At 38.3% G+C, this 15,760-nt stretch overlaps 1 protein-coding gene across 1 annotated transcript in view; it reads right to left on the bottom strand.

Annotated features, from left to right (window-relative positions):
* Nucleotides 1–467: 467 nt before the first annotated feature.
* DCHS2 (dachsous cadherin-related 2) overlaps nucleotides 468–15,760 on the bottom strand; it is a 61,895-nt gene continuing 46,602 nt past the window's right edge. Inside the window, exons 14-19 of the mRNA XM_031055180.1 lie at nucleotides 14,690–14,901; nucleotides 13,059–13,210; nucleotides 10,065–10,195; nucleotides 8,304–8,590; nucleotides 5,483–5,621; nucleotides 468–4,063 (exon numbers count right to left, since the gene is read on the bottom strand). Coding sequence (XP_030911040.1) covers nucleotides 1,446–4,063; nucleotides 5,483–5,621; nucleotides 8,304–8,590; nucleotides 10,065–10,195; nucleotides 13,059–13,210; nucleotides 14,690–14,901 — 3,539 coding nt within the window. The 3' untranslated portion in view covers nucleotides 468–1,445. The remainder of the gene's footprint in view (nucleotides 4,064–5,482; nucleotides 5,622–8,303; nucleotides 8,591–10,064; nucleotides 10,196–13,058; nucleotides 13,211–14,689; nucleotides 14,902–15,760) is intronic.

The raw sequence follows: 15,760 nt of genomic DNA, 5'->3' as shown, positions 1-15,760 counted from the left end.
GTCTGACTACAAAACTTACCATCCCATCTTCTTTCTTAGTAAAATTTGTCTGTCCAAATGAATTCCTAAGCTCATTTCCAACTCCATGGTAGTACAAAAAATAAATGCCAGCTTTAAAAGACACATAGCATCATGGATCCTGTTGCATGTGCAAGATGTAGAGTGTCAGTGTAGCCTCAGAAATAGGATCTTATTCAAAAACTGGTTATGAGCCCACAGGCTGCAATTGTTGACATGCATGCTTGAGGAAAAGCAGCCACTGCACACATGCTACTGATCCCACAAAATCACTCAGCCTAACCACACTGCATGCTTTCCCTCCACCTGTTATGACCTGTACAATATATAACTCTGTATACATCCAGCTTGTAGTAGCAGACTCCTATAGGTACCAATTACACATTTCTATGTGTGATGCAAAGGACTTTGGAACATACATTGAAGAAAAACCAGAGTTATTCTAGATGTATTGTCTGTGTATTTTATTGATCAATATACAAGCATAAACAGCATGTGCATGTGTCTGGATATACATACATACACAAAATGCCATGTGTATGATACATACAACAAACAGGGCCAGATTATCTGGTCTTGCAGAGATCTTTGGTCCAGCACAGAACCAAAGACCAGGGTGGAGGCATACCCAACCTTCAGGACTGTAACACTGTTCTTACAGCTGCCTGAGCCCCAGGGCACCTTCTGTAATGCAACAAAAAGACAATAGGTATCTACTCGAGATCTAGTAATAGAGAAGATGGCTGATTATTCTGTTTTCTAAAGGTCATCCATTATTCAGATTATGGTGACTTGCTGGCTTTAAACCAGGAGATAAACAAAAGGTGCACAGAACCTGGGTTCCACAGCACAATGATAGCTAAGAAAGTCCACTAAGGAGCCAGTGCCACACCAGGCCAAACAGATCGTTGGGACCCAGAGGCTGAGATGTGGGAAACCTGGGTAAACACTACAGAAAGAGCTCAGTAGGAACCCAAGTGTTATCCTTTGTTCACGCCCACACCTGCTGTACTTACACATCCCTCCAGTATTCTCCTCTAACACCACCACAGAATCAGTCAGAACCCACCAGTATGCTAACAAATGCTTTCCACAATAAATAATTACTTCCATTTGTTTGTTATTAATGTATTTTATAAGAAAAATGGTCAAATTGGTCAAATTGGTTATCAGGCACTTGGTTGTGTGTTTTACATAGAAACCACAGTTGTGAACTGGAAGAGAAGCCTCATGGTCTCACAGTGTATTCTGGGAAGAACAAGAAGTATAGTTACCAAATTTCTGACTACTTTATATTTTAACTTTTTAGGCTCATGAAAAGAAAGAATACTGGTGATGCAGCTCTGACAGGCATATTTTGCTGTTAAAAAGTAAAAAAATACATTTTAAGCCATATTTTTTACCATAAAATACTGTCAGTTAATAACCTAGACCTGAATTTCTTCTTCTGTTGCAAGTTCGTAGCTTGGATCAATAAGACATGTTCCTATCATTTTCCCATCAGACACTACTGGAGAAGCAGAAGGTGTCTGCATGGTAAGCAAAGCGAGAGTAGGAGAAAATCTGGGGGTCATGGTTGGTGGAGGGTATCCATGATAATGGATAATGGGAGCATAAGGACATTTATTAAAAGCTTGCCCTGATGTTATGTTTGGCATTCTTGGTGGCACTGTCCTTATGCCAGGCTGTGCTACTGATGTTATCAAGGGAGGAGGGAAAACAAGAGATTTCTTCTCCTGAGAGAAGCTGTGAATATGAACATTTTCATCTTTCAGTTCTGCAATATCATTAAACACTGAGGCAAAAGGTTGAAATCTGGGTTCACAGCTGAGCACATAATCCCAGTTATAACCACCTCTGAGATCCTCATCTGAGGTGCCAACAACTGCAAGCAAATCATACCCAGAGTCTTTCCCATCTGGCATCAGGACATAGTCTCTTGTGAGGTCTGTCATCATGCCTTCCTCTTTTATTCCAATTTCTGTAAGTGTTTGAGACAAGATTTTGTGTGCATAGGCTGTGTCACAGGCTTCTTCTCTGCTTTCTCCTTTAATGGTCTGCACATTCTCCATGCTTTGCATGGTAGCTGTTTCTCCAGAATGATAGGAGAACTGATCAGACTGTCTTGGGATCCCTGAATCTGGCATCTGCAAGCTGTGCTCACTCAGTGCTGAGCCAATGCTTTTTCTGCAAGGACACTCATAGATCCGTTTGATTTCCTCGTCCTCTGCAGTCTCTCCTTCAGCAGAACCATGGCCACTGGAGTCTGAATGCCTGCAGGAGACATCATCATCCTTCCTCTCTCCAAGCCCTGCTAGGCTCAGCCATTTTGCTATAGCACCCATGGGAAGCATACTGCTCTCCGTACTTTGGATTTTCTGGCAGTCCTTGTCTTCTCTTATTGAATTCACATCAGCAGCTGAGGAGGATACTGGATTTCTTTTCACACAAGCATTCATCAGATATTTCTGCTTAAGTCTCAGAGTAAGTGTGATAAGACTGATGGCAAGCAGCAGAAATACCATCAGTGAGATGGAAACACTCACTGTCAGGCTGTGTGCTGACACTGTGGGATCACTCTCAGGAGAATTGGAAACATTCACAAAAACAGTGCATACTGTGAACCTTGACATAATTTTAGGGCTATGAGCTCTTACCAACAATTTCAGAGTATCATCATTCCTTTTGATGCCATTTTTCCTTCTGTGAACAGTCTGAGTCAAATAAATATTGCCACTGGATTGATTCACAGAAAAGAATGGAGAAGGTTTTAGAAGGGAGTAATGAACAACTCCGTCCAGTCCACCATCACTGTCTGATGCTGTCACTCTACCAATCAACTGGCCTGCTTCATTCTTCTCAGGAAGATTAAAGAAATAATGTTCTTGTGTAAACACTGGATCAAATTCATCTCTCCCCTCAATATCTACCTGAACGGTAGTGGTAGCCAGTGAATCACCTTTGTCTTTTGCTTGGATTATGAGACAGTACCTATTTTGACTTTCATAGTCAAACATTTGCTTTGTATGAATATCTCCTGTTAAAGGATCAATGAAGAACATGTCATGGTCTCTAGCAGCTTCATGATGAGTCAAACATGAAGACTGAATGGAGTAGGTAAGGTGCCCATAGGAGCCTTTATCAAAATCCAATGCACAAACAGCACACACAAAAGAAAAGGTAGGCAGATTTTCACTGACAGTGCAGCTCAGACTGGGAAACAAAAAAAGCGGGGCATAATCATTGTCATCTAGGACACTAACAAGAATAACAGCAAAAGCCATATTTTTTACATCAGTTCCTCCATCTGTGGCCTGGATAACCAAAGTGAATTTAATGGTATCCTCATAATCCAGCGTTTTTGTCAAATTTACAGATCCTGTTCTACCATCCAAGCAAAAATACCCTCTGTCATTTCCAGAGATGATAGCATAAGTGATTTCTGAATTAGTGCCTGCATCACAGTCTTTTGCTGAAACTTCGGTGATATGACTGCCTATGGGGATGCTTTCTTTGACATGAACATGATACTCTGGGCTGCTAAATACTGGAGGGTTATCATTAACATCCAGCACAGTTATTAGCACTGTAGCAGTTGAATTCAAGGAGGGTGTTTCACGATCAGAGGCAAGGAGAACCAACTGGTGAGAAGCAGCTGTTTCCCTGTCAAGAGCACTGCTCAAAACAAGACTGCTGACAAGTTTGTAGGATGTTTCTGACCCCATGACACTTGTTTCTACGGAGAATAAATTCTCTGCATTGCCACCAACAATGGAGTATTCAACAAACGTGTTGTCATGCATCCAGTTGCAGTCAACGGCTGAGAACAGGAGGACGCTTTCTCCAACTGAGGCATCCTCACTCACACTGAGATTGTACAGAGCCTTTGTGAAGCGAGGGGCACAGTTATTGACATCTTCGATGTGCACCTCTATGGAGGCAACTGCACTCAGAGGGGGATTGCCAGCATCTGTGGCCTCTATCAGGAGATGAATAATGGAAATATTTTTCAGCTGCATAACTGGTTCCGTGAAAAACAGTGAACCTGAAAACAAAACAGAATTAACAAAAGCCCACACTTCACAGGCAAATAAATGTGATTCCAAAAGCTGATTCTAAACAGTCATATTTTAAAATGACCCAGCTGTAATGGCTGTACACAACAAAATTACTCTCTTGCATCTGGAGAGTAGTGGGTCAATGTCTGGATGAACACCAGTGACAAGTGGCATCCCCCAGGGGTTTGGGACCAGCACTGTTGAATACCAGTGACACAGACAGTGGGATAGAGTGCACCCTCAGCAAGTTTGCAGATGACACCAAGCTGAGTGCTGCAGCTGACATGCCTGAGGGATGGGATGCCATCCCGGCGGACCTGGACAAGCTGTGGAAGAGGGTCCATGAACCTCATGAAGTTTAACAAAGATGAATGCAAGGTCCTGCACATGAATCAGGGCAAGTTTTGATATTGACACGGCGTGGGGGAGGAAAGGATTGAGAGTGGCCATGTGGACAAGGACTTGAAGGTACCAGTAGATGGAAAACTGGACATGACCCATCAATGTGCACTTACAGCCCAGAAAGCCAATTGTATCCTGGGCTGCACCAAAAGCAGCGTGGGCAGCAGGAAGGAGGACATGATTCAATCCCTTTGCTCTTATTAGAGTCCAACTGGAGTGCTGCATCCAGCTCTAGAGTTCTCAGCAAAGAAAACACATGGACCTGTTGGAGCAAGTCCAGAGGAGAGCCATAAAAATGATCAGAGGACTGGAGCTCCTCTCCTGAGAAAAGGTTGAGATAGCTCAGCCCAGAAAAGGCTCCAGGGAGACCTTATATTGGCCCTAAATGGGGTTTATAAGGATGGGAACAGACATTTTAGTAAGGCCTTTTATGATAGGACAAGAGATAATGGTTTTCAACGAAAAGAGGGTAAATTCACATCAGATATGAGGAACAATTATTTTCTATGAGGGTGATGAAACACTGGAACACATTGCCTAGAAAGGTGGTAGATGCCTCATCCCCAGAAATATTCAAGGTCAGGTTGGACAGGACACTGAGCAACCTGACCTATCTGAAGATGTCTCTGCTCATTGCAGGGGGGTTGAACTAGATGACCATTAAAGATGATGTCCAAGCTATTCAATGAAGCTAAGAAATCATAGCGATGCTGTGAAGGCAAGGCCTCCCCCCAGTGATGCAGTATCAAATACACATACTGCACTTAGACCAGAAAAAACATGCATGGTCTAGGGAAAAACTGAGAACTCCAGTGGAAAAACTGAGAACTCCAGTCTTTGATGTGATGGTTCCTCACTGATAATGGCAGATTTAGCAAAAACACAGTGGACTTTGGCCACCACAAATTTCCAGAAGTCAAGTAATCACTGGCAACAGGTGAGAAAGGAATAGGACTCTTTGATTTATACTTAAAAAGCTGAAATAATAAACCATGCAGACTCACCATTCTTGTGATCAATGGAAAATCCCTCACAGGATGAGAGGATTTTGTAGGAAATCATTCCATTATGTTCAGAATCCCTATCTATGGCAGAGAGTGTCAGAACAGTGGCATCCATAGGAATGAGCTCTGGCAAGTTCACCTGACATATAAAGCAAAAATAGAGCTTAATAAAAGATTTAAGATACAAAAAAATTGCCTTTATTTGATCTTATCAGTAAAACCCACACAATTCCCAGCTTTGGAAAAAGTTTTACCTACCCATTTTCTTCTGGGACAAAACCAGAAAGAGTTGAGATATTGCAAACTATGCCTTCAATATGGCCAAAATTCATAGTAAGCTTTAAACAGTAGTAAAATCCATCTAGTTCATTATGACAGCAAGTTCAGAAAAAAAATGAATCACTTTTTTTGAGAGTACAATTATGGACTGCAACTAAAGGCTTTTCCCTTTGCTTTCAAAAACCCCTTCATTTCCATACATGGAATACAGTCTGCAGTCTCTGTCTGGAGTATATGACTGAATGCTAAAAAAGCCAATATGTGCACCCTGAAAACTCCAGCACTAGGGCACTTAATCACCACTGGATTATTCCTAGAATTTGACTTTTCAAAATGCTTCCCTTTTTTTCTTCTAGGAAACCAAGAAAATCCATTCCCTTTTTAAGAATTTTCATTGTTTCAAGTTTCATACCGCACTTTTGTGACCAAAGTTTCCTTCCACCTTATAAATCCAATTTCAAATGAACAGTATGCTACAGCAGCTACCTCTGTCATAACTTGAAGAGTTAGTTTAAGTAATTTAAACAGAGAGATTATATGTATATAATAACCACATACATATATTAAGCTACATATGAGGAGCATAAATATGAAAATATTTAAAGGAACAATAAAAGGGTAAAAATACAGGATGATGAATAGGGAATTATACATATCATCAACCAAAAAAGAAGCAGTGTATCTAACTTGCCAAGCAACACATCAAAATATCAGGACTGTGGAAAGAGAAGCTCAGCAGTTTACATTAAAATAGTAAATAAAGCTACACTGTTTTGAATCAATTAATAATGCTCCCTACAACGTCTGCTCCAACCTACAAAAAAAAATTCTGGCAGTTGCACAAGCAAGTACTTGCCTAAACTACTCTCCAAAATCAGACACATATGAGGATTGAGGAAAATAAAGGTCTAAAAATCACTTGAGTATTAATAATGCATTTTTTCCAGAATGTGGATTTATGATTTTTAGTGGGAAATTTACACAAATTCTGTCCACTCAGGCATCCAAAAGTTTCACACGTGTCTACAGTTTGTCCCAGAGGTATCTAAGTGACTAAACTACTGTGCCTGCAAATGCTCAGAGGTAGAAAATTCCTTACTAGGCCAAATGTTTAGACTTATTTCTTTACTAAAACTGTCTGAGACTTACAAATGGAGCATTATTAAAACCAAGTCTTCTGTGGTGCCTCATATTTTTGGCTCTGAAGACATCTACCACACACAAAAAGCACCAAGTCAAACAGTTCAGTTCCAGAATGGCTGGGGTTGTTGGGCACCTACAAGGTGTAATCCTTGGTCAGAGTAGGGTCATCTAAAACAGGATGCCCATGACTACATACTGCTGAGTTTTGAATATCTCCAGAGATAGAGATGCCCCACCTCTCTGGACAACCTGAGCCAATGCTTAGTCACTGTTAGAGTTTGAAGGGAAAAAAAAAGTTTCCTGATGTTTAAACAGAACTTCTTGTATATCCATTTGTGCCCACTGACTTCTGTCCTTCAACAAAGACTTTGGTTTGCCTATCTTTACTTGCCCACACTAGTATTTAAACAGATTGGTAAGACTAAGCCTCCTCCTCCTGAGGCTGAAACATTTCTTTATGTAGAGGGTGGTCAAGCACAGGAACAGGCTTCCTCAAGAGGTGGTCAGTGCCCCAAGCCCGTCCATGTTTAAGAGGCATTTGGCCAATGCCCTTAACAACATGCTTTAGCTTTTGGTCAGCCCTGAAGTGGTCAGTAAGTTGGACTAGGTAATGTTTGTAGATGCCATGCATGCCAAACTATTCTACAACTCAATGATTCTGTTTTATATATGCTCCACTTTCTTTAATCTCAACTTTTCTTTATGGCCCATAGCTGTCCATAGTCACAAGAAGATTTGCTTTCACTGTTGGACAACTTTACTTCTACAACAGTACCAGTTCAAATGCTTGTCCAGGAGTCCAAAAGCTGAGCTCTGTACCCTCCTCAGTCAAGGGATGTTGGGGAGGTCAAAGCTCATATCCTTCACTCCCTAGGTGAGTGGCATAGCCATAAGGCAGCATTACACATTGCAAACTTTACATGCATCATCTACCTCAAGGGCAATTGCTACACCTCTGTGGAGCTGTGTAACTGAAAATGAAGGAATTCCTGCCATAGTAACTGGGCCAGTATAAAGGTACCAACTTGTTTAGCATTCTCTCAGAAGAAAGAAGTTCTGAATACTGGACCCTGCTCCCCAAACTGCATTGGATTGTATCCAGTAACTCCTAGTGATGAATGCATGGTTTATGAGCTAGCATTCACACCAATTGCCTTCTGAAGACAGAAACCACAAACACTGAAAGTGAGCAGTTTCCTCTGTCCTAGCAGAATTCTTAGGAAGGGGTTGGAGGTCCCTAGAAGAGCTCTGCTCTGTTTCTGCTCAGTAATAGTTTGCCGAGACCTTTATTCTCAGTGTTCGCATGCATTCAAAGACAAATATGAACAAGCACTCCTACTATTTATCACCCTATATGGAAAGAAACCACATGCTGATTGTTCATTTGCCGTGTTCCCACCTGATAAAAGTCTTGAGTAAACACTGGAGGGTTATCATTGGTGTCCAAAACAAGGATGGTGAGTTCTGCTTCTGTTTGATGCACTGAATCTGAAACTATGATATGCAGCGTATACACAGCAGTTTCTTCAAAATCTAATGGTTCCACCAGTATGATGACACCAGTATGCTGATCGATGGCAAATTTCATTTCAGGACTCTTATCATAAATAAAACCAAACTGAAGTGCTGGCCTGGAGTCAGCATCACTTGCTGACACTTGAGTCACTATAAAACCAGGCAGGGCATCTGAAACAATAATTTTGAGAATAAGTCAGAGTTAAAAGATAATGTTACAATTTCTCAAGATTTTGCCTAATTTGTAATATTGGATCTTGGATATATTTAATCTTTCTGTATAGCTTTTGGTGTGTTCAAACTTTGTGTATTACAATAATCACAATATCCAGAAAAGCTATGGAAACAGTAATGTATTTCTTCAAAGGGATGTGCTGTATTCCAATTTTAATTTGGCTTTTCTTTAGACTTTCCCAGATCCAGTGTAGTCAACAGTTTCTTCACCAGCAGCAGGAACTTACACGGTTTTCCACAAGCATTTATGTGACATGTATTTACTGAACAATGCCACAAGAATATTTAACTGATGCTTTAGACATGCTGATCTGCGTAGAACCAGCAAATGCAATTCTGGAGCTTTTCCAAATGAGGAAAAGGCCACTAGAGAGAAACAAGGCCTTCAAACAGACATACATGGCACAAAAATATTAAGAGATCAAGGTATAATCCTATGAGACTGAGAAACTGGATACAGACAGCTTTTGTCATGGGCCAATTTGACAGTACCAGAGATGGCAAACTGAACCTGTTAGTGATCTTTTCACAAAGCCTGGAACGAACAGAAGCGAAACCATTTCTCATTTACATGCCTTGGGCATGAAGCCTCAAAAATACTGTGCCATGTCCTAAAGTAAGTTCTTAAATGGAATACAAAATATTAATTAAGTAACCTGTAGTTTACAGCTGCTGTGCATCTATGAGTTCTGTACTTGTCATTACCAGTAGCAGGTAAACTTAGGAAAGACTAAAATATATCAGAAAAGACAAACTTGATCTCTTTTGTTAAGAGGAGTACTGGTGTTTATAATTTTTCTGCTGTGTGTCTTAATGCATTCACATGTAAGATGCCTGTAATTTGAAAATTACAGGCCCAGGACTCAAGCTGTGCAGATGTTGAGATAATGTCACACAACACACAAAATGCATGCTGGGTTGAGAACTCAGGAGGTCCTGATTCCTTCTCTTAATAATCATCAACTAGACTTAGCTATAGAGCTTGTGTAACACTACATTCAAATTTATAGGAAGTATTTCTTTCAACACAATGAAGTTCAAAATGTCTCATTTCTAGCAATGCTGGTTTTAACACCAAATATTTTTATTGGAGAACAGCAGAAATCAAAGACATATGAAGAGTACAATACTGAAAATGAACAGATTAAAGTTGTATTTCTGCAGATTTTTCCCTCCTTTTAAATAGCCTATGGTTTTATTCCAAACTATCCACAATATATAAAGATTAAAAATAATGACTCTGAGAATAAAAGCAGATCAAAATTTGCTTTCATATTTCAGCTTTAATACTACCCATTATAATTTTTACTGCAGTTGTTTGGTTACACAAATCACCAAAAGCACTAAATCATTATCTGAATTCCTAGCCTTAGGAATTAGGAAGGAAACGTAGCTGTACTTTAACACTTACTTTCTGGGACCTCCACTTCACCTAGTGGTTGGACAACTGGAACGTTGTCATTAACATCTAACACTTGTATCCTCACAATAGTTGTAGCAGAGAGTCTGGGGTTTCCTTTATCAGCAGCTTGTACAACCAACCTACAATTAAAGGAGGCATTAATTGTCACTTTTGATCAGAAATCACTGAATTATGCACCACTATTATAAGCAGGGGAAGTTTTAAACCCAAAAAGAGTAGCCATTTCTGTTCCTCATTGCAACTCTTAAATTCCATCTTTATGTAAGGTTGACTGTGCACCATTTTACTCTTTGGTTTTGCAGGAAAAACGTCCAGGAGATTCTACATGGCAAAAGAATAGTAAAATCATACAGAGAAAAGGAAGTGTTTGTCTGTACTCATTTAATCCAGTTTCATACCAAATGTAAGTGGTTAAACAACTCTTTCAAATAAGACACAGTTCTCCCATTGGTAATTCAGAGCAGGAATTAAAACCTCAGTACTAAATTATCATTAACAACTTGACTCTCTTCATTGTTTATAAAGGGACAAAAGGGATGTGGAAATTGCAAAATACAAAAAAATCCAAAATGGTATTCAGCCAGAATGCCTGCAGACACAGAGTAGCCCTTCAATTATATTATAAATGCAAGTGATAAAATGAAATAAAATATTTCATTTTATCACTTGCATTTATAATGTAATTGAAGGGCTACTCTGTCTGAATACGTGCACCATTTGACAAAGTTATCACTGATTTTAGTGGGATCAGAATCATGCTGTCAGATTAGAAGAGTTTTGACTTTAAACTTCCATTTCACATCTGCATAAGGATGGGTTGTAAATTCTGTAAACAACCTTTCCGCAAACGATGGAGCAAAGAAAATGGTGAGCAGCACCATGATAAACATGGATAAAAGGTTTACTCTTTATGGGAAGCAGCTTCTGAACAATAAAAAGCAAATATAAACTGAGATTATTTGGTAGACTACCACTTCCCAATGGGGGAGATTCCAGAAATGAATTCAAAATAAAATCTAACTCAACAGGTGATCTTGAAAAAAAAAAAAAAGAAAAAAAAGGAAATAACGAGTTAGGCTAAAGAATATACAGGTCAAAGTTGAGCATCTCAATTAAATGTTATATGTACTAACAACTGTTGTCATGTTGCACCACATTTTTTTTTGCCTCTCCAAAGATCTTTTAAACATCTTATTTCTCCATCTTTCTTTTAAGTAACAGTTTAAAAGTGTCAAATAGATATTTTACTTCCTAAATGTTCACTTGACAATATGGAATGCCAAGGCTGTAACTCAAGTTGTGGCTTACAGCATTTTCATTCCTTGACCACACCACCGCTACTCTGGGTATCCTTGTGGTTTCTGATCCAACAGAAGATAACTTAAATTGCAGGCTAGTATTCAATCAGTGACCGTGCCTAATTCCATATAGAAAGTGTATTTTTTCTAGAATGAATATTGGTAAGGTATACATATGGAAATATTTTACTAAAAATAATCACTTTCTAAGATTTCAGGAAAAAAAGCCTCTCAAAAACATTTTAGCCAAGGCATTAAAATTAAGGTTCTGTCAACACTTTCATTATAAACCCTGTTGTAAGGGACTTAGAACTTCTGGGATGAAAATGTTCAATTCAGATATATAAACAACTCCTTGCATATTGGAAAAAACAACAGTAACATTTTGACATCAAACAGGAAATACTTTTGAAAGCTTCTTTTGCTATTAACTTTTCACCTAACAATATCCAGATGAATAACTTGTTTTAAAGAGAAGGAATATGAAGCCACAGATTCCCTGAACAAACTGCCAGATTGAAAGTCTAGAATTTTAATATAGATACGGAAATAAATCAGGTTCCCATTTAAAGTGAGATATGAGAATTACTATGCTCCCATGTTGAACATTTCATCACCAGCAAACATCCTTCATTTGAAGGACTAATTCCAGGTGTTCTTTTAAAGTATTAGTTACAAATAAAATGTATTATTTAAGTTTTTGAAAATCAGAATTTATGTTTTTGATTTAGTGAAAAACTGAAAAAAATCCTCCAAATTAAGTGTCCTGTGTATTAAGTTAAAACAAAGTATTGTGGGGACATTATTATCAAATCAGCCTGATACTAAAAAAAGCCCCACATACTCTATCAATATTCTTGGATGTGGTTTTTTACAAGTTATTCTCATTCATAAGAATTCTAATTGGAAGTTTAAAACTTTGAGGTCCCACAGGACAGGAAAACGTGCAAATATTTTAATTGATACCACAACCAGATGGGAAAAAAAAAAAGTAATTTCTACTGACACATACACAGAAATACTACTTTTTGTGGAGACTGCAATACTTAAAATGGGTCTATTAATGCATCTTCATAGTAATATTTTCTCTTCTAGGCATTAATAATTTGCTTTCTAATTCCAACTATGGCACGACCCATAAAGAAAAATTGTCATGTCCACTTGGCCATATTTATTCAGAGTTTCAGAAAAACTGGAAAAAATGAATACTTAGTGCAAGACAGGTAATAGATAGAAACAGTTTAAAAAGAGTCTTTACCACATTATTGAGTAGAAACTTTATCTCTCTACCAAATAAAAATGAGAACATATCCCTATTTCTTGGATTTGATTTGACTGTTTTCACTGTGTCTTTATAAAGTACATTTCCAGAGAGGGAATGGCTGTACAGTTATCAATAAACTAAAATCCAGGAACTGTCATTGTTCCTACAGTGAGTAATCACACATCAATAAGTGTTGTCATTGATTAAACTAGACTATATTTCTTTCTCTAAATTTGGTAACTACACAAGAATCTATAATACAAATGGGCAGCTTTAGAAATGTTCTCAGTGCTGTCTGGCTTGCACCCAGGTTCTGTGGGTAATGGATATTAACAGGAAACTATGAAATATGTAACATTAATATTCTCAAGTTAGACTACATAAAAAGAATACATTTTTATGGGAACCTTAAATACAAACCTGTAAGATGAAGCGTTTTCATAATCTAGGCCTGTATTAGTTGCTAGAATTCCTCGTGCTGAATCAATTAGAAATGTTGCATTTTCATTACCAGATACAATTGAGTATTCAGTTTCTCCATTCAGCCCACTGTCAAGGTCAGTTGCAAATACCTGTTTGTGAGCAAACCTGAGGCTTAATTAAAAACAGTAGAACATGATTTCAGAAGGAAAACCCTTATACTACAGTCAGTTATTTCTGATTACTTTCCTTTCAACTGCATGTATTTAAATAAATCATCTTTGTCCCCAGCTTGAGTGTTGTGTAAGGTCACAAAATCTGCTCGTGAACTGCAATGGACTGCACATGAATGAGTAATTTGAAATTCAGCTACATAAAGCATTAGGGCTGAATGCAATCATTTTACTATTAGGTTGCTGTTAGAATGCTCTCCCTGTTGAGCACATAAAAATCCACTTTCTCAGTGGTACAGGACTGACCTTTAAAGTATTGCTGCTATACAAACAGACAAAGGATAAAATAATTAAACTACTATGTTTTCAGAGATTTCATGGAATAGTTCAATAATTACCTTTTAAAAATACCAACCAGAAAATGTAAAAAGGGCAGAGGCAATCTGTAAAGATTTGCCAACAGAATAAGGAACATTCAGCAGCAGCGAACAGGTTACTCAAAGAGTCCTCTTACTCTTTGAAGAATCATCTTTGTATTTTTTTGTTTCTGAACAAGCATTATAATGAGTCTGGGATCCAAAACATAGCAGAGGCAACCAGTCAGATTGAATAAAGAAAACAGAATGTATTCTGTCATAAAATTTTGATTACACATCTGGCTTGACTGTCTTTTGATTTTTCTCCATTCCTGGACATATGTTTCTCTAAATAGAATGTCCATCAGTTTCTAATCACTTTGCCCTGGAGGCATTTGTAGCTTTTCATTTATTTATTCTCTAGAGAGGGAGTATCTTTAGTACCTAACATGACCCTCACCGTGACCTGACTTGCAATGCAAGAACACGTACTGAGGAAATTATATGTTCTTCTAGTCCAACTGATGTCTTCTTTTGCTCTAACACAGCCAGATGGAAACATTTTGGGAGAATGGACCCATTCAGAGGAAGAAGTGTTTGCACATTTAAATTAAGACAAGCTGCTCTTTAGGCAGCAGATTTTAAATTGAACACTTGGGTTTGACTCTACTAGTCTGATGAGCAGAAAGTATTATTTTTATTGCCATAGTCCTTTCAGTAGAGGCATTAATACAGGACCCAGCCTATATTGTAACCATACCCACAGATTTGAATGGTATTTTTCAATTGCTTGAAGATAGAAACAGAATTTTTTTTTAAAAAGAGAATTTAAATTCCAGGTGCACAGTTGCCCAGAAGATATAGAATCTCTTTCAGCTCAACAGACCTGAATGAATTATCTGATCTGAAATATGGTCTAGAAGAAAGAATAATGTAATATTTTAGATATCTAAGCAGACTAGTAGCAACACCAAGAACCTTACTCCCAGTTTTTAGGACAGAATGGTCCAAGATAGAGCTAACAGGATTGTAGTGATTAACAGATCAGCCAAACTTCTTTTGAACTACAGCACTGCGCTTGGGAAGATATACTTTCACTTACCTGTATGATGTCTGTTTTAGGACCCTGGCCTTCCCATATTGATGCTGTGTAATAGCTTTGCTCAAATTTAGGTGTATTGTCATTCACATCTTGAATCAAAACTGTCATTCCACAGAACACTGAATTGAAGCTATTTTCAGCCACAACTGTAAGATGTATTTTACACTTATCTTCATAATCAAGGTACTTTGGATCTTTTACTGTGACTGTGCCTGGTTTATTACAAGAAAAAAAATCATCTCAAGATGTGACATACTCATTCAGGAAAAAATGTGTACAAATGCAGTTATGAAATTCCAAACATATATGGTCACCTCCATTGAACACATGGCAGAATTCCAGCAAGCTTGCCATTGTGTCCTTTTTCTACCTACCATCACCCCAACATACTAGGTACTGAATAAATCTTGGATAGCTAAGTTTTCTCCAACCATCACTACACTGGCAATTTCCAATAACTAAGCCAATTTGCTAGCAGAGGAATAGAGAAAAAGTGTCTGCATGATGTTTCCTCCTCAGCGCACAACAGTGAGACAGCCATGTCGGAAGAGACTCTTGTCCTTCATCTGACAGTGGCTACATCTTCCCCTCCACCAAAATCCACATCAGGCAACAGCTGTAGCAATTTCTGTATCTGACTGACACACAGGCAAAACACTCACTCCTTCTGACACAGTGAGCCCCCTTCCCCTGAGCTGTTACTCCACCAAAAAAACAAAGAATGAGACTTATTGAGATGATAAGGACAACTGGTCACCTCCACATTAAATGTCCTTGAAAATCCATAGACATTGTTTCAATGTTCTAGGAACATACTCATAATTCTTTGTTACATCTAAGCATAAAACATACTTGATTTGTATATTAATTTTCATTAGAATTCAAATTCAGTTTTGCATGGACTTTTCAGTAATGATGTCATGAATCTTGTTATCCCAAACTTGGGCTATCATAAGAATGCATCAACTGTGGCTCCCCAAACTAGTGCTTTTTATTTTTTATTTTCTAGGATAAGCAAACATTAACTATTGTTTATGGACCTGCATCTTGAACATAAGGATTTCAAAGGTG

This window comes from Geospiza fortis, unplaced genomic scaffold (genome assembly GCF_000277835.1).
Source record: "Geospiza fortis unplaced genomic scaffold, GeoFor_1.0 scaffold40, whole genome shotgun sequence".
Classification (NCBI taxonomy): domain Eukaryota; kingdom Metazoa; phylum Chordata; class Aves; order Passeriformes; family Thraupidae; genus Geospiza; species Geospiza fortis.
Note: the sequence above shows the minus strand (reverse complement) of the source record. Positions and strands in the feature narration are given on the sequence as shown.